Source organism: Sebastes umbrosus, chromosome 9 (genome assembly GCF_015220745.1).
Source record: "Sebastes umbrosus isolate fSebUmb1 chromosome 9, fSebUmb1.pri, whole genome shotgun sequence".
NCBI lineage: Eukaryota > Metazoa > Chordata > Actinopteri > Perciformes > Sebastidae > Sebastes > Sebastes umbrosus.
Window position 1 is genome coordinate 34,723,849 of NC_051277.1, and position 22,550 is coordinate 34,746,398.

The following is a 22,550-nucleotide window of genomic DNA, read 5'->3' on the forward strand; positions in this document are numbered from 1 at the left end:
AAACCTAAAAAAGCATGTGGGCCTGATGGCATCTTGAACGAAATGCTCAAACCCATAAACAAGAAATTCCAATTGGCTATATTAAAACTATTTAATTTGGTTCTGAGTGTAGGTTATTTTCCTGACATCTGGAATCAAGGACTCATAACCCCAATCTATAAAAACGGAGACAAATTTGACCCTAACAATTACCGAGGCATCTGTGTGAACAGTAATCTGGGGAAGGTTTTCTGTAGTATCATGAATGCCAGACTTTTGAACTTCCTTACCAAACACAATGTCTTGAGTAAAAGCCAAATTGGATTTATACCAAAACATCGCACAACTGATCATATTTACACCCTACACACCCTGATTGATGAACATATAAACCAAAATAAAACCAAAATTTATGCCTGTTTTATTGACTTCCAAAAAGCTTTTGATTCTATTTGGCATATAGGATTATTCTACAAAAGTTATTGAAAGTGGTGTAGGGGGTAAAGCATATGATATTATTAAATCAATGTATACTGGCAACATGTGCAGCATCAAAATTGGTAAAAAAAAGAACAGAATTCTTTAACCAAGGGCGGGGTGTTCGTCAGGGCTGTAATCTCAGCCCTGCACTCTTCAATATTTACATCAATGAATTGGCTACTCTAATAGAAAAATCCCAGATCCCTGGTGTAAGTCTCCACAATCAGGAAGTGAAATGCCTGCTCTTTGCAGATGACCTGGTTCTGTTGTCCCCCACAGCAGACGGTCTACAGCAGAGCCTGGACCTGCTAGAGCAGTACTGTCAGACCTGGGCCCTGACAGTAAACCCCAAAAAGACCAAAAAAATGATTTTCCAAAAAAGATCCAGATCTCAGGATGTTCTACCAAAGTTCTCAATTGGTACAAAACATGTAGAGTACTGCACACACTACAATTACCTCGGTTTAAAAATGAGTTCAACTGGACATTTTAAAGAAGCAGTTCATGAGCTGAGAGAGAAAGCACGCAGGGCTTTCTATGCCATTCAAAAAAATATCCAAACCGAAATACCGATTAGAATTTGGCTTAAACTTATCGAGTGTGTTATTGAACCAATTGCACTCTATGGCAGCGAGGTGTGGGGTCCACTTACAAACCAAGACTTCACTCAATGGGATAAACACCCCACTGAGACCCTGCATGCAGAGTTCTGTAAGATTCTCCTACATGTCCAGAGGAAAACTACAAATAATGCATGCAGGGCAGAATTAGGCCAGTATCCACTAATAATAAAAATACACACATCTAAAACATAGTGACCCCCTCTCATATCATTACCAAGCCCTGCAGTGCCAAGAGATGAGCAGAAAGGGGAACCCCCTTACCCAGCTGGTCCTGAGGCTGAGTTCACCAACCCTCTCCACTAACACACCAAGGCCTCAGGACCAGAACAGACCACCAATTAGACTCAACCAAATTACAACACAGTTAAAACTAAACTACATCACCTATTGGCAAACACAGACAAAGGCACAGAGCAGAATGCAGTGCTATCTGGCTCTAAATCGACAGTACACCATAGCAGACTATCTGAGCATGGTTACTGATCTACATTTAAGAAAAACCTTGACAAAGTACAGACTGAGTGAGCACAGCCTCGCCATAGAACTGGAAGACCTGGAAGACTTGGCTCCCTGTAGAGCAACTGTGCTCTCACTGCAGCCTGAGTGAGCTTGAAACAGAGCTACACTTCCTCACCAAATGTGAGAAATATCAAGACATCAGGGATATATATTTCAAAAAAATTAATTTCAGAACTAAACATTTTCTACAGCTCACAGGTGAAGACAAGTTATCTGTCCTACTGGGGGAGGACACTAGGACCTGTGAGCTGGTAGCAGTCTATGTTGCTGCCTGCCATCAACTGAGGGACAGGGACATGAACTGAGGGACAGGGACGGGGACAGCTGTCTGCACCTTGTTGTTGTTTGTTTGTTTGTAAATTTGTATCATTCCTGTTTATATCATTGTTCCAATTAATTGATTGAAATTATTTTGTATTTTATTTTATTTAATCGATGTTTATGAATGTAATTATTGTAAAAAAAAATCATCATTTGAATATGCTTTGGCAACATGTGCAGTGTTACGTCATGCCAATAAAGCCATTTGAATTGAATTGAATTGAGAGAGAGAGAGAGAGATTTATTGATTTGTTCAATTAATTTTAGTAGAACAAATAAAACACTTATTTTTTTGTAAAAATTATATTTATTGTTTTTCTTTTCAGAAATAACACAACAGATACACATTTTTTTTTTTTTTTAAAGCAATATTTTTATTGAATTTACATATAGACATATATACATATATACACATACAGACAGACTAACAATATTAATTATTAAATTATAAAATGAAATGTTTAGTCAGAATTTTAAAGAAAACGAGACATGACATTTCATGTTTCACTTATCCAACAAAGAAAACAAAGAAAATAAAAGATAAGACAAAAAAAAACCCAAAAAAACAACAACAATTTCAACAACAGCACTCAACAACCCACAGCAGTTTTAATTTGACTGTGCCCCCTGACGTCCAAGAAACTCCAACAAAGGTTTCCAAATATTTTCAAAGTCTGCTGCTTTTCCTCTGGTTATGTATGTAAGTCTCTCCAGTACAACACAAGATGCCATCTCCCTCACCCATACATGTATCGGAGATAAATCCATTTTTTTCCAAGACAAAGCTCTCATTCTCCTGGCCTGCAGGAGTCCAAAGTTAATTAAAATTAACTGTTTTGAGCTAACAATAAAGTTATCTGGATATATACCTAGTATACATATCTTTGCTTGGTGAGGCACCTTCACTCCAACAATCTCAGATATATTCTGAACAATTGTTTCCCAGTATTTTTTTAATTTCAGACAGTCCCATACACCGTGAAACAGAGTACCCCTTCCTTCTAAACATTTAGTACAAGTGTCTGGAATGCCTGGTTCAGTTTGGCCGGGGTAATGTAAGTTCTCATTAACCATTTGTATTGTAATAGTTTCATTCTCGTATTGATTGATTGTTTTTGGGCCTTTAAACATGCAAGTTCCCAATCAGACTCTTATATGTCCTCTTGAATATCCAGTCTCCATGCCTCCAGCCTGTCAATCGTAGACTCCTTATCATATGACATCAAAGCCACGTAAAATAAAGAAATCTGACTCCTCCCATTTAAATTCAGAAGTATCAGGTTTTCAAGATGTGATAGTGGTGGTTCAGATATTATGAACTTATGTTTTGATAATATAAAATGTTTCAGCTGTAAATATTTATAAAAGTGTTTTTTAGGGATGTAATATATCTGACACAGCTGATCAAATGTAAGAAGGTTACCATCAATATAAAGATCCTCTATTTTCTGCAAACCAGTTTCTGCCCAAATTCTCAAACCACCATCTGCCCTTCCTGCCTTAAAGTATACATTGCCCCATATGGGGGAGAAGCGAGAAATCGGCGGGGTATCCCCAATATGCTGATGTGCTTTATACCAAATGTCAATAGTATTTTTAAGGAAAGGGTTCTCCGTTGTTTGTTTCAGATTTTTGGGATCTGCAGAGTATAAATACAGTTTTAATGGAAGGTTTGGTGTTGATGCCTGCTCAATATTCACCCAGGCTGGAAGAGCCTCCATTGAAAAATAGAACATTGCAGAGCGTAACTGAGCTGACCAGTAATACAATTTCAGATTTGGGAGCCGCAGCCCTCCCCTTTCATAAGGCAGGTATAGCAACCTAAGTCTCAGCCTAGATTTTTTGTTATTCCAAATGAATTTACCAAAAGTACTATTAAGCTTATCAAAAAATGACTTTGGTAATGGGAGCGGGAGTGATTGAAAGAGGTACAGAAACTTTGGCATTATATTCATTTTGATCATGTTTATACGGCCAACCATTGATATGGGCATTGTCATCCATCGATCCAGTGTCTTCTCCACTTCACACACTAGTGGGTCATAATTTGTTGGGACAATCATTCTAATTTCGGGGGTGATTTTAACACCGAGGTATGTGAATCCTTCCTTTGCATTAACAAATGGGATTTTTATAACTGGGTTTAGTCTTTCTTCTTTTTTCAAAAATAGTATTGATGATTTGGAATTGTTAATGTTATAACCAGAGAAACGCCCAAACAGTTCAATCTGTTGCATTAAATTGGGGATACTAACAGATAGATTTGTTAAAAAAATAATCACGTCGTCAGCATATAGGGATATTCTGTGCTCCTGTTCTCCTAACCGGATGCCCGACAGGCCCGTCTGTGTTCTTACTGTCATGGCTAGGGGTTCTAAAGCCAATATAAATAACATCGGTGACAAAGGGCACCCCTGGCGAGTAGATCGCTCCAAGATGATTGGTTTAGAGACTATACTATTTGTTAAGACACTGGCTGTTGGGTTTGTATATAAAATCTGAATCCATTTAAGAAAGTTTTTTCCAAATCCGAATCTAGGCAAAACCTTGAATAAATATGGCCATTCTATCCTATCGAAGGCCTGCCGGGCATCTAGCGACAACAGTGCCGTATCTTTTGCATCAAATTTTTCATGAATTATGTTAAGAACTCTTCTAATGTTATGGAATCCTTGGTGTCCTTGGACAAAACCATTCTGATCATTACTAACTAAATGTGGGACATAAGGATCTAATCTCCTTGCTAGGGCTTTACAAAGTATTTTTGTGTCAGCTCCAATTAAACTTATTGGCCGGAATGAGGAACACTCTGTAGAAGGTTTCCCTGGTTTCAAGATTAGCGTTATCAGCGCCAGCCTTAAAGAGGGTGGAAGAGTTCCATTTCTATAGGATTCGTCATACATATTCAAGAGTGGAGCTAAAAGTTTTACTTGAAATGATTTGTAAAATTCAATTGGTAGGCCATCAGGCCCTGGCACTTTGCCACTATTAATATTTCTGATAGCCTGTGATAGCTCTTCAATTGTTAAACCACTGTCTAACTCCTTCTTTGCATCTTCTGTCAGTGTCTGAAATTGCAACTGATCAAGAAAGATGTCCCTTTCTTCTGAAATTTGGGGGCATTCCGATGTATATAAATTTTCATAAAATTCCCTAAAACTGTTATTAATTTCCAATGGGTCCACTGTTAGGCTTCCCGAAGAGGTTATTACACTGTTAATTGCTCTATCAGATTGTATTTTTTTTATTCTCCATGCCAAAAGTTTCCCAGTTTTTTCCCCTTGATCATAATAGGATTGCTTCAGCCACATTAAACTTTTTGCAGCTATATCTGCAGACAATTTATTATATTTGGCTCTAAAAAGTAGCAGATCTCTTTGTTTTGTTGGATCGTCCCCTTCATTGAGATCTATCTCTAAAGATTTAATTTGTTTTTCCAAAGTTTCCATCTTTATTTTTTGTTGTTTAGCCTTGGAGCTTGTGTAACTAATAATTTCTCCTCTAATGTATGCTTTGAATGTCTCCCATCTCGTGCTGGCACTAGTGTGATCTGTATTTAACTCAAAATAGTTATCTATCTTTGTTTCCATGAGTTTAACAAAGTCCGGGTTCTGTAACCATCTTACCTGGAACCGCCAGTTGGGGGACACATAGACAAACTTATGTTTGTCTATGTGAATATTTAACGAGACAGCAGCATGGTTAACTTATATACAATCGTACCAGCAACTTTTAATCTTTGATAAAAGCTCTCTCGAGACAAGAAAGTAATCAATACGAGAACGAGATTTACATGTACCCGAGTGACACGAATATTCTATTTTGCTAGGATTCTGTTCTCTCCATACTTCAACCAAATTTATATCCACTATGTATTGCTTAATTAATTTTCTAGTTTGCGACTTATAGATATCAACGCCTGTAGAGCGATCCAAGGCTGGGTTTATAGTGCAATTAAAGTCTCCTCCAATGATATAAGAGCCACGTAAAGAGCCACGCAAATGTAGGATTGTCCTCATTTGGCCCGTATACACTGACTAGGTTTAATGTGAGAGACAGGATACTGCCTTGAATAATAACATATCTTCCAGCTGTGTCTTGGATAGTTTTCATAGTTTGAAATGGTATTGACCTATGGATAAGTATCAGTACACCTCTAGCATAATTGTTATATGACGAATATATTACTTGACCAGGCCATCTATTCTGTACCAATTTAATATCTGAAATGGTCAGATGGGACTCCTGAAGAAAAACTATTTTTGATTTAAGTTGCTTGATCCGGTTTATAACCTGTTTCAATTTGATTAACTTCCTTAGTCCCCTGACATTCCAGCTCGTGGCTTTTATATTAAAGATACTCTGAGTGTTCCTCTGTTCCATAATACACACTGATTACACAAGGAAAAGAAGTAAGAGACATTACTGCTATGTTGAGTGCATGACATACGAAAAGACAGAAAACAAAAAAACAAAAACAAAAAATAATCCCCATACATTTACACATTAACACTTAAATTCACCTCCCTTACTCAGAACAAAACACAGGGGCTTGTGCTGATCCACTCTGTGGAGGAGCAGCTAAACTATATAAACCCTACTCCAAAGGCAAATAGTTGTGTCCGTCAACCATGCACCTCATTGTAACTTAGAAAATGATATACTCAACCCATGTAATATTGAAAAGAAAGAAAACCAAAAAAAGATTGAAAATTGAAATTAAAATAGCCACTGAGTTGTATGCCAGTATTACCTATTAGAAGTGTCCATTCAGGTCCATCTCAGTGGAAATAAAGTTCCAATAAAAACGAACACAGAAACAAAAACAGTTCTGGCAGCATAAACAGCGTCTTGACTACAATATTATCAAGAATAAAAAAGGATGGAGTGGCCGTTCTAGTAAAATAAATATAAGGAAAAAATAAATAAATAAAATAACAGTCTTCTGGGACTCGTTTCGTGTAGACTTATATCTCTTAAACAATCAGTATCAACTGATACTCCGACTAAAAAGTCGGAAAATAATCAATTCTCACCGCTGCTTTAATCAGACCTCTCAGACATGTCCGCGGTGGAAATCCTCGGCCTCTTTTGGTGATGAAAAGAGGTGTATTTTCCCATTGTGGAGGATCCGGATCTTGCATGGATTAAGCTGGAATCTGCGGAAAATTCCTTTATCAACAAAAACACTTTTCTGATTGTGTTGAACTCATGCCGCTGTCGCATGGTCTCAGCTGAGAGGTCCTGGGCGAAGAAAAGTCTGTTTCCCTCACACATGATGTTACGCTGTTTAATGGAGCGGAAAACAAACTCCCGATCTTGAAATTTCAGGAACCGGATGATAACCGCTCTGTCCTGGTTTGGTTTCGGAGGTGCTAGGGTTCGGTGGACGCGCTCTAGGGTGAAGGTTTTCCCGGTGTCTAGCTCCAGCCAGCGCGGTAGCATGTTCTGTATGAACTCCAGCAGAGGCTGGTTACCTTCAGCGCCCTCCCGGAGACCAAACAGACGTAAATTCTTCCTTCAGCTCCAGTTCTCCAGGTCGTCAGTTTTTGATTCCAGGTAGGTGATTCATTTCATGGTGTTGGTAAGTTCAGTCTGGTTCTTGTCCAGGTGCTCCTCTGTTGACATTATCCGGTTTTCAGCCTCTTCCATCCGTGTGGCAGTGGAAGCGATGTCGCGCTTCACCTCCGTCATATTATTTTCCAGTGCAGCGACAGAGCTGGCCACTTTACCCAGACGGGCATCTATACTGTCCAGTTTGGATTCAAAACTTCCAAACTCAGAGTGACGTGACTTCAGTTCAGCCAGCACCGCCGCCAAGTCTGCCATGCCGCTAGCGTTAGCTTCCTCGTGTAGCTCGGATGTAATGTCAGTTTTCGTCTTTTTGGAGCCGCGTTTTCGGGTGAAGATATCACAGTCTTTAGTCGTAGTCTTTTTGGACATAGTCCCAGTTCAGTTGGTATTGGTAAATTAGGGTTTTAAGTCATTTAGTGCAAAGCTGTACGAGCCTCCACGTTAAGCTGCTATCTTGGTTCGTGGCTCCACAGCGCCCCCCACAGATACACATTTAAAGGTCTACACTAGCACAGGTTTGTTAAAGGGGACTGTTGCGTGTGGGCCAGTTTAGTCCAACATTCAAATGCACATTTTCACAATTTTTCAACCGCCATCATCTGGAGCTTTTTTTTTGGACAAAGCTTTCCCTGCAAAACACAAGGCTTTTTTTCTGAATCTTTGGCTCACAGATTTTCATTGTTTTCTACAGAACATCCTCTGTGTTGTTGCATTTTCTGAAAAGCTGGGGAAGCAGCTCTGAGCTGCACTTTCTTGGAGGTAGTGATGTTAATATTTGCAACAATAAGCCACAAGATTGTGAGATTTATGCCTGATCATGTGTGTTTTTTGTTTTTTTCACCATGATGGTGGCACGGCGGTGGAAGGGCTGGCCGTGTTGGGTAGAACCCGGCTTGCTGGGGATGCCGAAACGGGGTCCAGGGCTTGGATTCTGGAGTTCATATTGGTGAGCGATGACTAGATGCTGGATAAGGCTGACAGGACGGGGTTATCCTCTCGGTCCACGGAGCCAGCTGCTGGGGCTGGGGCTCGAGCTCTTTTGGAGGGCGGTGCAGCGGCTGTAGCTGTGATATGGTTTTCAAACAGGACTTCCAGGAGCCTGGGCACTGGTCATTCACTAATGCTGGGAGTAGAACTCGAATGTCTACTTGCCAGAAGAGAGCTCCGGCGCATAGGGACTGGGGCCTCTTCGCCAATGGCTTCCTCTGCCTCAGATTGCTGATGCTGTGACTCTATGACGCAGTCGTCCAGCCATGGGTCCTCATCACGGACGGCAATGGACATGACGAGCAGCAGGGTAAATTGAAGTGTGTACTCAGATAATCTGGTCGTTCTGAAGCAGCTTAAATAAGGCGCCCTGTATGAGATTTACCAATGAATGCACAAAGGGGAATCAGATGATCCATCAGCTGGGCTGGCTTAAGATCAGCTGCTGAACTAACGCTACGCTCCATTTGTTTCTCTTCACATAATGAATTCTTCCATATTTGACAGCTGGGCTGTATCTGCTCCAGGACGGTACCAAAGACCAAAATGTTTTAATTGTGACAGCAATGACGTTATTAATGGTGCAGAGAAAATGACCACATGAATACATGCAAGCACTGTCATCTACATGGTCTGATGGACGCATGAACACACACCACCACCACGCTCTGGTAACATGCACTTGCACACATGCTTTCTCTCACTTATTCAAATCCATGTACTTTTACAAAACACTCTTTTATGAATAATTGATTTTTGCTCCTGTTGATGGTTTACCCACCATTTAATTCCAGACTACATAACTGTTGTCAAGGCTTGAGAGAGATGAGAGAGATTTCTGAGTGCAGAACAGAGAAAAAAAAACTGACATTTCTCCACAAGCCTGCAGCATCGCTGCCACTCCACTGCTGAGACAACATCCGTAAAGGGCAACACCAGTGTAAGTGCACTGCTCCGGGACCTCATAGTTCTGTTGAACTCCCTTATCCTTCAAATCAGGTCAAAGTCGGCTGTTATTGTGTGAGTAACATTTTGGGTTATATTCTTAACTAAAGCAACATATAGTGATAGCATTGCAGTAGAGAGAGCGTCAATTCCAACATTGCCAACATTACAAAAATTCAATAGTTGGCTTCAGCTTAGCTTCAGGGCTTTTCATTATCCGTTTGACCACAAGACAATCATGGAAAAGGAGTGCTAGAAGATGAAACAGAGTAAGATTTGGGGAGATAGAAGAAGTTTGATTTCCACGCCATCGATACAAAGAGTTGAAGTCAGAACGTTTTATTTCTTAATCCTTTGAACCAACTTCAGATATCAAAAAGTGTTGTATCCAAGTGTTGAGATTCACATTAGAGAAAGACAGCTAGCAGTGTTGTACATACAAACACACTTTGAAGTAATATTATGGTATGCAAGACTTCCCATACTAAAATGAACAATAGATATTCAACACAGGGCTTTGCATTCACTTTTTTTGCATAAAGCACTGCTGCTACAGAGGTTGAAACAGGTACTTATACATTTATACTTAGAATATATAAGTATAAATATAAGTATAAAAGTATCAAGCAAGTCCAAGGCAGTTTGAGACTATTCAAATAATGCAGATATTGTTTTAAATATAGGCCTATGTATTTATCTATTACTATTATTCATGCAATAGCATGGATGCGGGAAGTAGGGGTGGTGAGAGGGATGCAGTACCATCAAAGACCAGGTATATAAAAAGTGATTGATAAAAAAGTTTTAAAGGTCACCTATTATGCAAAATGCACTTTTCCATGTCTTTTAAACATCAATATCTGTCCCCAGTGTGTCTACAGGCCACCATAGTATCATAAAAGACCATCCTCTCTCTTTTTCTCCTGCTCCGTTTGTCCGGAAATGGGTGTTGGAAATCACTTCGCAGCTTTTCCATCTCTTCTGACGTCATTAGAGAATTGCAAGCCATGTAAGGGTTTCCTGGTCGAACAAGAGAGAACCTTCAGTAGCTGACCCCGCCCACTGTCTCTCCTCCTCAACCGAACTTGAGCAAAGTAGCTCCTACTGTTAGTCTGCAAGAACCAGCAGAACAGGCTTCATGTACTCCCATCATCTAAATATAACATGTTCTTTCACAAAGGCTTTATGTAATTACAATGTTTAAACAGCTGATATTTATATATTATATATATTTGATGTCATGCATGTAGAAGAGTACAGGTAGTAAATAGTGACTGTAAGCAACACAACATATTTCTGTTTCACAGTCAAACTTTATTTGAGTAGACAGATGACAATATTAATTATTCACAGCATTTGTAATCATCTCACCTGTTAGTTAGTTATGTGACATGGTACAGGAGAAAGTCTTCAGCTCTGGTAAACTATGATAAGCTAAGCTCCGGTGGTCTGTAGTCATGATAACACAGAGACAGCTTCTACTGTAAATAATATACCATTACTCTGATCTTCCATACATTTATCAGGTGTCTTTTAGCAGAAATAATAAACTGACTACTGTTTCACATCTTCTATTTTCCACCCTGATGGTCGCTGTGGTTACACACCGTCTCATAGCGGTAGCATGTAGCTAACCCGTTAGCATGTAGCCACATGCTAACGGGTTAGCTCTGTATCTCCCATCTGCTCACAGCTATCTGCTCTCAGCTATCTGCTCTCAGCTGCCTGCTCTCCTCTGGGATGATTCTGTCGGTCATTTCTCACAGATGGATCTGTAAAGAGAGACGTAAAACAGAGTGTATGTTTACGGTTTGCAGAGTTGATGCATAAGGTAAATACTGAGCTAACTAGCAGAGCTATAAATAGTATTATTTACCTGAGAAAAACCGTCAGGAAAACCTGGAATCTGGACCACAGATGTTCATCATTTGTTGCCGATTTCTGATCAGATTCCTCCGGTAACGTGCGCTGGGTGAAGTTTCTGGTTTATAACCTTAAAAGTAGTTTATTTTACTCTTCTGCTTCTCTCTCCCTGCACTCAAGCCATGAGCGCTGTGGCGCTGTGTTGTTGAGGACTTTTGATTGACAGAAAACGCTGACCAATCAGAGCAGAGTGGGAGGAGACAGGCTATGAGTCAGGGGTATTCAGACAGAGGCTGAATTAGGCTTTGAGGCAGGTAGACTCAGGCTGCAGTATGAGAAGAATAAAGGGTTTTTTGAACATTGCAGCATGTAAAAATGTTCTAGTGCAACATTAAAATACATCTATGAACCTGGAAATGAGCATAATATGAGACCTTTAACATAGAATTGAAACTATAGTGTTTCCTCTTTCTTACTGGGAAACAGGCTGTATGTGTACTAGTACTATTAACCAATTATATTACAGAGTTTTCTTACTATGTGTTACATTTAAATTTCAATTACTTAATTATTTCAATTAAAGACTTACTGTTGACTATAAATTATTCATTTATTAATGAGACATGTAGACATTAGTGAATGAAATGTATATTAAACACAACCGTGACAGTAAATATTCAACACAAAATAATATGTAAAATAAATATATTAATGTTGTTTTGTGTGTTTCTGCTCTCTCCTCTGTCTCTTCAGGTAACGCCTCCCCCATCATGCAGCTGTGGGGAATATTTGTACACGGCTTCGCCCAATCAGCCATCAGGTCCGGGTGGTTAAGAGACCAGGAGAGAGCAGCAGACGGGGCCAGTGAGCCAGATTACACAGTGTTGCAAGCTGTGTGTGTGGTGTAATATAATTATTAAAATGACTAAAACATGGCAAAACACTCCCCCTCCCTGTCTCTCATTTTCCCCTTTCAACCTCCCATCTCTTTTTTTCAGTCTCATAAAAAGCAGAACTCCTTCCAGGTCATCTCCTTCTCCATGCCCTGATCTTTGTAGTAGGAAAAGACTTTAGCAGGGCAGTAGATGTACTTCCCTGCTATTCCAGGGAATCCAGTGTGAATGTGAGGACTGTTTGGGCCCTGCTTCAGTTCCATCTTACAGAATCGACACTTGCGACCTGTCTGCGGGGAGTCAGTCCTTTTCCTCTTCTGCTGTCCTCGCTCCTCCACCCTTTTTTTTGTTGTGTCCAGTTCCTGCTGAAAGAACTTTGTCGCTGCAAAGTCTTGAAAGGGCATTTTGGGGTTTGTCAGACCTTTAGCACCATAAGCTTTGAAAACTTTTGTGGAGCAGTAGAAATATCTGACAGGACCTTGCTGGAAGAAGAAGTGGATGGAAGAACCATCATTCTCATATCTCGACTTTGGCTGGCCACAGGAAAGACACGTTTTTGTGTGTGCCTTCTTTTGCTCTGGTTGTTGTTGCTGGTGTTGGTGCTGCTGTTGCTTCTCCATGATGTTGTGAACTATTTTCTCAATAGACGCTTGCGTTAGAGGTGTGGCAAGGGTCTGAACAGGTGAAGGTGGGTTAAAAACTGCAACAGGCATGCTAACAACCGGCACAGTGGTAGTCTCACTGCCCTCTGACAGAGAGTGCCAGAGTTCCTGCCTCTCTTGCAGTTTTTCGGGGCTGGTGTTTAAAGAGGATCTGGTGTTTAATAATTTGATGAGGTGCTTTATGTACTGTGAAATATGGAGTTTGGTAGTTGGGTGGAGCATGCTGTTTGGGTCTGTACAGGAGTTGTGAACTAGAGCAGCACAGTCCTGGTCCACAAGCTTGAGCATGTCCTTCTGCCCACGGTGTTTGTTCAGCAGGTTGTCAATAACCTGCTTCATAGGGGCTGGCCAGCGCTTGTGGTCCAACACAAATACCCTCCCACCAGTCTTCACAGGTCCAGTGCGAGCTCCAGTTGGGGAGGACAGCAGGGGCAGAGACGGCGGAGATGTGGTTTCTATAAAAATAAAAGACGGAGTACAATAAATCATTCTGGCACACAGAAGGGGGAAAACCCCAATTCATACACTCGCATGGGTGAAAACATTTTATACTTTGTCAGATTTTTTAGATAATGGCTCATGGCTGACTGGTATGTTTATGTAAAAGTAGATTCATTAACACATCAAATAAGGCCCTCATATTGTCTCATCTCTAAGAAAAGAAAGATGCAACACATCTATTAGGGTATTTACTAAATAAATAGGATGAAAATCCAGTTACTGATGCTGAAGTTTTGTCAAGTACTTTGTCTGTCTGTCAAATGTTTACCTGGCTCTGTCTGAGGCTCGGGAGTTGCACTTGGAGTCACTTCTGGTTTTATAGCCAAGTCAGCAGGAGGGCATGCGGCAAACTGAAACAGCTTCTGTGGTGCCATGGAGGATGACTGAAGAGGCTCAGACTGGGCAGTGAGCTGGCCGCTTTGCGGAGGTGGATTCCGGTCTGTGGTAGAGTCGGTCTTGCTCCTGTGCTTGTCCCAGTCTAGAGGAACTGGGCGGCAACCAGGCTCAACATACTCAAGGCCAAACTTCTCTCCAGTGTCTCTGTTAGAGAGTTGAAAAGCAGGATATTTCACGTGCCCCAACACCCGTTCAGAGACTGCATTGAGCTCTGCCATCAACGCTGGATCAAAGACAGCTGGGAGGTGAACACCCGGCTGCTTCAAGTCCACCAGACGTTGGTAATTCCACCGCGCCACCCCTGTCATCCCCTGTGCCTGAAACAGCTCTGTGGAGACACGTGTTCCAGTGACCCACTGAGCCTGGTGGAAATGGTATCCCTCCTGCTGGGATGTGCCTCTGATGGGGATCCAAACAGGAACTCTAGCCCCTTCACCCTTCACATGATTCAGCTGCACTGTTCCTCCATGCCTGTACAAGATCCCACCCTCCACCTCAGGATCACTCAGGCAACCTCGCAGGATGTGCACACGCTGAATCCGCCATGTCTTCAGCATAGAGGGCTTGAAGAGAGGAGCACCATTTGGATCACACGTGAGGTGAAAGTGCTGGAAAACTCCCTCGACTCTCTTGATGAGCTCCTCAGGCAGTGGAATTCTGGTCCTGCAGTGCTCGCGAGTGTGTGGCTTTGTTGGGTTGGCAGGCTGAATTCCACAGAAGGCATAGGCGTCTTTAAGCCTCTGCAGGTCTTCCTGGTCCACCACAGAAAAGGCTGCAGACAGAAACTGGGCAAAAGAGCTGTACAGAGGATGGTGCTCTGACACACACTCCCGGAGAAACCGCCTCAGACAGTGGAACAAGTCCAGCTTGATGGTCATGTTTGTATTGAAGTCTGATCGTGATGCACAGACGTTCAGCAGGTTACCAGAAGTGGCCTCAGCAACAATGGCATCAGTTGTCCTCCAAGCATCCCAGTTCAGATGCTCTCCTGCACAAGATTCTGCCACCTTAAACGCTGCACAGCAATCCCTGAAAGAAAGAATGGAGACAAATATAGCCATGAATGTTAAAGCAGTCATATCAATCACTATGTGCAGTCCAGTGTATTCACTCATGACAATATAATTATTCTTATGAGCTAAATGAATGCAAAGGGATTTTCTTTCATCGAACTGAAAATATGAAATATGAAAAGCAATGTAAGTTGTGATTATGAGCTGTTCATGTCACCAATAATAGCAAAAAATATTGATGATAACATCATCTCCATAATCTGCTTTGTCATGTCGGTGGGTGAGTTACCTGTGCGTCTAAGCTCGTCCATGACCGATTTACAGATGGCCTTCTTGTAGGTCAGTATTGCTGGCAACAGGTTTGTGAACCTCTTTGGAAGCTTTTCCAGCCACAGTGGGTTGTCAGCATACCACCTCTTCCGGCACACTTTGCAGCACAGCCTGGATGACAACAGGTAGTACTGTCCAGTGATGCCAACAATCACACGAGGCCTACCAACACCTGCAGAGGTAACTTGAGGCTGAGCACAACCTTCGATACATGGCAGAGTGTCGTTGTTCCTCAGCCTCGCCATCAAGTTGTCATTCTCTGGCTTCCATATGAAAAAGGGATGGAGCTGAGAGTACTTTGGGGATGGAAGATCAGAGATGCTGTCAATTAATTCTGGCTGGGGAGGGAGACGCCACAGTGACAGCATCTTCATGGGGTTGCGCACAGGAATGGAGCCTGGCCAGAGACCCAGGGATTCCAGCTCTGTCTTCATCCAGGTCCTCTGCTGCTGTGAACAGTTCCACTGACTGACATCATGGTCATAGCCAGGAAGCTGTGGAGGAGGACAGCTGGGGACAGCTGATGGCCTGGGTAATGGCTGACCTGGTCAGGCAAGAAGAAAGACATAGCAAATTATTAAGATTGTGTGTTGACTTGATTCTATCTCTTTGACATGCACACAACCAAATCAAGAACATTCAAATACTTACTTTGAGCTCTTGGCGGTTGCAGCGGCGGTTGAATGGGCTCTGCAGACGTCTCAGGAGAAATCGGAAGTGCCTCTGACACTATATAGAATATTAAACATTTCATTATTATTCACAGTAAGATAAATAAAAAACTTTACTATGACATTGTGCACCAGTATCTGATTTACATCAATGAGAACAGTTCCGATGGACACTACATATGGATATTTTTAAGATGCAAATACAGTTAAAATAATACACACCTGGAACAGTGACAGTTGTCTCTGTTGGCAAGGGTCCTGGTGTTTCTGGCATCAGGAACATCAGCTCCTGAGGAAGGGGCACAGGTCTCTTTACCATCGGCAGAGCAGGGGCTGCAAGGAGATAAGGACCACAAAAAGTAATCAATTATTGGTTTATAACGGACATAATCAGAGGGAATATGACAGAAAGGTTTAAATGGATAAAAAGAAATATAATGCATTTACCATCTACTTGTGAACCCTTCAGTTCAGTTGGTGTGGACAGTGTAGCAGATGGTACTACAACAGAAAAAATCTTGTCAGTCATTTATATTTTGACAATATAAAAAAAACTGGTGTTAGTAAAGGCATACATTATCCATCTTTTACTTCACCTGTTTATCTCAGCCTTATATAGTTAAACAGACTGTTTGTTACATTAAAGTATAAAGAATTTCATTCATACACATGCAGTTTAGTTTTGTATGGATAAATATTTAGTAGTCAGTCATTACAATTTAGCCTAAGCAGGGGAAGCAACATGGCACACCGCAAACACATGCATACAAGTGTTAGTAACCACAGCAGTCCTATATGTATATATATATATATGTATATGTATATATATATATTCATCATATAAGTCTAAAAACTGGAATAAAGAGTGCTACTTACCCTCGCCATGACTGGAATCAATTCATAGTCACTAGGACAACAAGTTGAACAGCAAAACACAAACATGACCAGAACATGGTCAATATGAGAAGGAACGGTTTATGTCATGCTTCGGTTTGGGATAAGAATTCATGGTCCCAGAGTCTCTGTCGACGACAGGACGTTTTTGTTTGGTTAAGAACCTCTTTCTGTTCCCGAAGCCTGTCGTCTGGCAGTTGATGCTGATGGTGCAGAAACAGCTGTAAAACACAAACAAAAACAATTAAATATAAACTATATAGAATACACAACTAATATTAAACAGGCTGAACTGTAAATTATTTTGAATCTTCAGGCAGTAGAAACAAACCAATATAAGACAACAAATGTTTACTCACAGCTCTGCACATGTTGCTTAGAAGGACAGATACCCAGCATCGCTCTCTCCAGCTCTTCATCTTCATCCATCACTGTGATGCAAACAGACAAGAATTAGAATGTACTAAAAATATGGCTTTACTGTACTTAGGATAGTATGAATAAAATCACCACTGAAATAATGGAAGACGAAGTTTACTCCCTTTGGTGTACTAAAATACACTGGATACCATGACAGCATATACATTTTTTTGACAAAACAAATGGAAAACAAGACCCACCCATGGCTTCAGCAGGGGCCTGTGAGGCATGTGTCACCAGAGAGGAGCCAGAGGGGGAGGGCAGCTTCTTCTGCAGGTACACTTGTAGTTTGTGCATCTTTGTTCCTGGAGCACAGCTTTTCCTCATAATAAAGGCTGCATAGCCATCATCCCTGCTGTCCCAAATCTCTCTCCAGGTGCTTTTGGCACGAGAGCCAAAACCAACCAGCTGGTCATCCTCTGATGCTGCTGCTGCTGCTGTCACAACTGGCTTTTGTTTCTCATAATTGAGAAGAGACTGGATTTCTTGAAAGCTGAGGGCATAGCTCACAAATGACAGCAGGCTGTCCTTGCTGTGCCCCCCTGCCGTGAACACTCCTGCAGTCTCCTCCTTTTGCTGGTTCTTGATTAGGTAGATGGTATACCCAATGTCATTTTCAAGGAGCCAGCGGAAGGACTTCCCTTTATATTTCCCAAACTGCAGGATGTATTCTCCAGCCACCTCAGTTTTATCTGAAGCATCCCCTCTTCTTAAAATGATCACAGACAGTGCATTTTTCCTGACCAGCTCCTCCTTCACGGGTGCAGACTTGTCCTGTAGAGAGGGGTTGTCTTTAAGGAGTTTGGCTGCATCCGTTGGATCCTGACAGAGATATCCAAGTGGTCCCTTGCGGAATGTGACACTCATTCTCCCAGGGAAAAAAACAGTTTTCTGCATTTTACCTGTAATGAAGAAAAGCATATTGATCTATCAATATGTTATAGACAGGCATTGTTTTCATAACAAATGTTAATAGTGAGGGTCTCAAGGGAGAGCAGGAATTAGGAGGTTCACATCTCAGCTCTAGCCCCTTTACTGTCTACATATTCTCACTGTATTTATCAGGGTTTTGAAGAAAAAAAAATGATATCAAATACCTTTACTTTAATATTACCTTTACTACTTTGTATAGTACCTTGATTAAGTGCCTGCCTTTGTGTATGTCTTAACGATGAGCTCTGGTTGTTGAGGCAGACTATTTACACTTCAAAGATAGACCCCCCCCATGGGTTAAATGCTTTGAACTACCCATGGGAAAGAACTTGAAGGTGAAGGGAGCTCAGCTCCCCCACCCCCAACCAGTGATTCTGACTCAAGTAACACTGAAGTGTGAAGTGTCTTATCCAGCAACGCCCTGCATTCAATTCACCTTTCCTATCCCAAACAGACATGCATTAGACTATATTTGATATATTCTGCTTTTGACAAGCTCAGACAAACGTGGCCTATTTAGTATTTTGAAAATTGTAATATGGTATAGAAGCATATAATAAGTGTTAAAATTAAGCATGAATAGTACGTTGTACACAACATGACAAAGTATGAAAAACCCTCAGAGACATTGGTTCTCAATTAATAAACAATATTCTGGTGTTCTCTCATTTTAACAGAGGTGGAAGAAGTACTCTGATCTTGTACTTCAGTGATAGTACTGATACCACAGTGTAGAAATACTCTGCTACAAGTAAAAGTCCTGCATTAAAAACCTTAAGTATAAGTACATGCTGTGACAACAGCAACGTTATACAACGGAGACTGAAAGTAGTCGACGTAGCGTTAAGTGCAAACACGACGACTTTATGATTCATATGAAGCTTGTTCATTTATCATTCTGTCAATGTGTGTATGTAAAGTAACGTTAGTGTGTCCAGAGTAACGTTATATCTAACCTTACTGCTGATGTAAGCTGCTGATATACCGTAGTTAACGCTACATTAGACATTAATGTTAACTAACAACGTGATGCTTTCAACCTAAGGAATGTTAAGTTTCGTTAGCATGTAATTCATCCGAATATACCGCAGCAGCTCGACACAATAAACTGAGGAAACACGGCTAATGATAACTTTATAGCGCTCACACAAGCAAGAACACGTCACACAGCGCCAGGATACATTATAGTAACATGTTGGTTCATTGTTAATAATGTTACGTTAGCTTGTAATTCATCCGAAAGTACCGCGGCGACACAATAAACGGGAGAAACACGACTAACGTTAACTTTATAGCGTTCACAGAAACAAGAACACGTCAGACAGCGCCAGGATACATTATAATAACATGTTGGTTCATTGTTAAAAATGTTACGTTAGCTTGTAGTTCATCCCAAAGTCGCCAACACGGCCGCGGCGACACAATAAACTGAAGAAACACGGCTAACGTTAACTTTATAGCGTCCACACAAGCAAGAACACGTCACACAGCGCCAGGATACATTATAGTAACATGTTGGTAATCTTTATTTATCTAAATATAACTCACCGTTTGGCGTAATGTCCACACAGCGTAGCTCAAGCTCAAGTCGATGTGAAGTGTAGATCATCCAGACCAACACTGACAGAGTGGCGAAGGAAACAACAACTCCTCTCCTCGGAAAAAGGGCGCCAAACAAACAATAGCGGCCAAAGATATATTGCATCCGTAGTGGTTCAGCACTACCATAGAGAATGAATGGAAATGTGTTTAGGGCGCTTTAGCTAAAGAATCCCTGTGTGCTGCGCGGGAGACCGGGGTTCGATTCCCCGACGGGGAGTCTGCGAGCTTTTCTTTTACCCAACCTATGCACAATATCTTTTTTTTTGAAGATTGAAGAAAAAAAAAAGATCTAAAAAACACAGCTTTTCCTGAACTAGAAGACAGCAAACCTCCTTTATACACTGCCTGCCGACTGCACCAACAAGGCCCACAACACAGCCAAAATGGATCTGTAAAATCCAGAATCAGAATTCAGATTATGAGACACACGCGCTGCCTTCGGCTCAACTTGATGAGTGAAATACAGAAGTTCTTTAATTTAACATGAACTGAAAGGACAGGTTGTCCTTCGCACAAATGGTGTATGCAAATGACAACGCTTGGCCAAGCCGGCACAAATGCAAACATAGTCGACGTGCACTTTTATGCACTGGTAGGGATGGGTTCCGAAAGCCAGTTCCATTTTGGATCTGGTTCCAACTTGGTAAAATACCCAATGGCAGAATTCTCCTGAAAGTTGAAAATGTCTCACCAAATCTGTCATAGAAAAAACAGATAAGTTAAGCCAAGGTCGAGTTGGTGGGCTCAGTTGCGTATCTGACTGAAGATAATTGGAGAGGTTCGACAATCGGTCGGGGGCCTCCTTTCAGGCACCCTGGAATAACCTTTCCTGGAGAGGCTGAGCTATGTGATACCAGGGCATTTACCCCTGGCGCCTCTCCGCCAAGGAGCTTTGAGCCTACCTCGGCAACCTCTGCCGGGGATATTGATAAACCAAGGTCGAGTTCGTGGGCTCAGATAATTCCATGTGACTGAAGGTAATTCCATGTGAACATGATACAAAAGACGTGCCCCGTGTGAGGCTCGAACTCACGACCTTCAGATTATGAGACTGACGCGCTGCCTACTGCGCCAAGGAAATAACCGGTTGGTTGTGCTACGGTTGCTAAAAATAGTAACACACTACCAGAATATGTCTGATGATCCTCGCCTCGAAACCCGTCTCACCCAAACCACATGCCATTAATATTTAGCAAACACACATGAATAGATGGTTCTAAGGTGGATCTTTTATCGTTGCCGTTATAATGACTGTCATTTATCATTATTATCGCTATTTCCTATTGGCTTTATTATCGCAGATCGTCGAGCTATTAATGCTATAAATAGTAACATTAACGCGCTACCAAAACACGGCTGATGATCATCGCCTCGTATCCCGTGTTGTAATGATATGAAAGATGTAATTGGCTTTATTATTAAGGCGGTTCAAACGGTGTGTTAATATTGTCTGTTGTGCTTAATCTATGGTAGAAATTAAGCAGTGTGTGCTGTATGTAAATATTACAATATTTTGTTTATCACAAGCATTGACTATTAACTTTATACACTTGCCATTGTGATTAATTAATAGCCTATCATTTAGGAACAGGACAGAATAGTTTATATATAATATTATAATATAATTTAATATAATATAGGCTAATAAAATAGATTATTATTATTTTGTTTATCACAAGCATTGACTATTAACTTTATACACTTGCCATTGTGATTAATTAATAGCCTATCATTTAGGAACAGGACAGAATAGTTTATATATAATATTATAATATAATTTAATATAATATAGGCTAATAAAATAGATTATTATTATTTTGTTTATCACAAGCATTGACTATTAACTTTATACACTTGCCATTGTGATTAATTAATAGCCTATCATTTAGGAACAGGACAGAATAATTTATATATAATATTATAATATAATTTAATATAATGTAGGCTAATAAAATAGATTATTTTTAATACTATTATTACTAGAAGAGTATATATATATTTATTGTATATAATATAATTCAGTGGTATGCTATACATTGTATTTGAATGAAAAAGAACACTTGTATTGAGTCATCTTAATAACATATTTATTATAAACAAATTTTAAAAAACAGTACAGTAATAAAATCAGTGCAATCAGTGGTATATACATTTATCAACAATAAAATCAACAGGAATACAATGTAATGGAACAAAATAGAACAGAATATATATATATATATTCTGTTCTATTTTGTTATATATTATGTTATATATATATATATAATACAATAAAAATATATATAATACAATAAAAAATATATATTAAAAATACTATTGTTACTAGAATAATATATATATAATATAATGCAATATAATAAAATATAATATAATATAATACCATATAATATAATATAATACCATGTAATAGAATAGAATAGAATATAGTATCGTATAATAGAATATAATAGATTATTATTAATACTATTATTACTAGAATAATATATATATAATATAATGCAATATAATAAAATATAATATAATAAAATATAATATAATACCATATAATATAATATAATACCATGTAATAGAATAGAATAGAATATAGTATCGTATAATAGAATATAATAGATTATTATTAATACTATATTACTAGAATACAATACAGTATATGAAATAGTATATAATACAATACAATATAGGCTAATGTGAACAGAGTTATCAGGGTCGAGTATCTTTTTTTGTGCCATATCCCCGGGCTTCAAGTGCAGCCCTCCACTCAGCCAGAGTCACGGTGGCTGTGGCCTGGCAGTACCAATTCCCAAAGTACTGTTGGTGGGTGGCAGGGTCCCGCTCCCTCTGACACTGCTTGCAGGTGATGGCGTCACTCTTCCTAGAGTATTTCCTCTTCCTTTTGCCACTCTGTTCCTCCTCCTGTCTTTTCCTCTTGTGGTAATTTTGAGTG

General features: G+C 40.2%; 2 protein-coding genes across 2 annotated transcripts; both read right to left on the reverse strand.

The window, feature by feature from the left end:
* Positions 1–11,647: 11,647 nt before the first annotated feature.
* LOC119494232 lies at positions 11,648–14,851 on the reverse strand. Its single transcript, XM_037779959.1, has 2 exons — positions 13,616–14,851; positions 11,648–13,301 (listed from the first exon to the last, which is right to left on the reverse strand). The coding sequence occupies exons 1-2, from the start codon at positions 14,820–14,822 to the stop codon at positions 12,292–12,294; spliced, it is 2,217 nt and encodes a 738-aa protein (XP_037635887.1). The 5' UTR covers positions 14,823–14,851; the 3' UTR covers positions 11,648–12,291.
* A 56-nt stretch (positions 14,852–14,907) lies between these two features.
* Positions 14,908–19,761, reverse strand: LOC119494255. The gene is made up of 6 exons (XM_037779995.1): positions 19,553–19,761; positions 16,205–16,258; positions 15,980–16,090; positions 15,738–15,815; positions 15,046–15,630; positions 14,908–14,915 (listed from the first exon to the last, which is right to left on the reverse strand). The coding sequence occupies exons 1-6, from the start codon at positions 19,707–19,709 to the stop codon at positions 14,908–14,910; spliced, it is 993 nt and encodes a 330-aa protein (XP_037635923.1). The 5' UTR covers positions 19,710–19,761.
* Between the last annotated feature and the right edge of the window lie 2,789 nt (positions 19,762–22,550).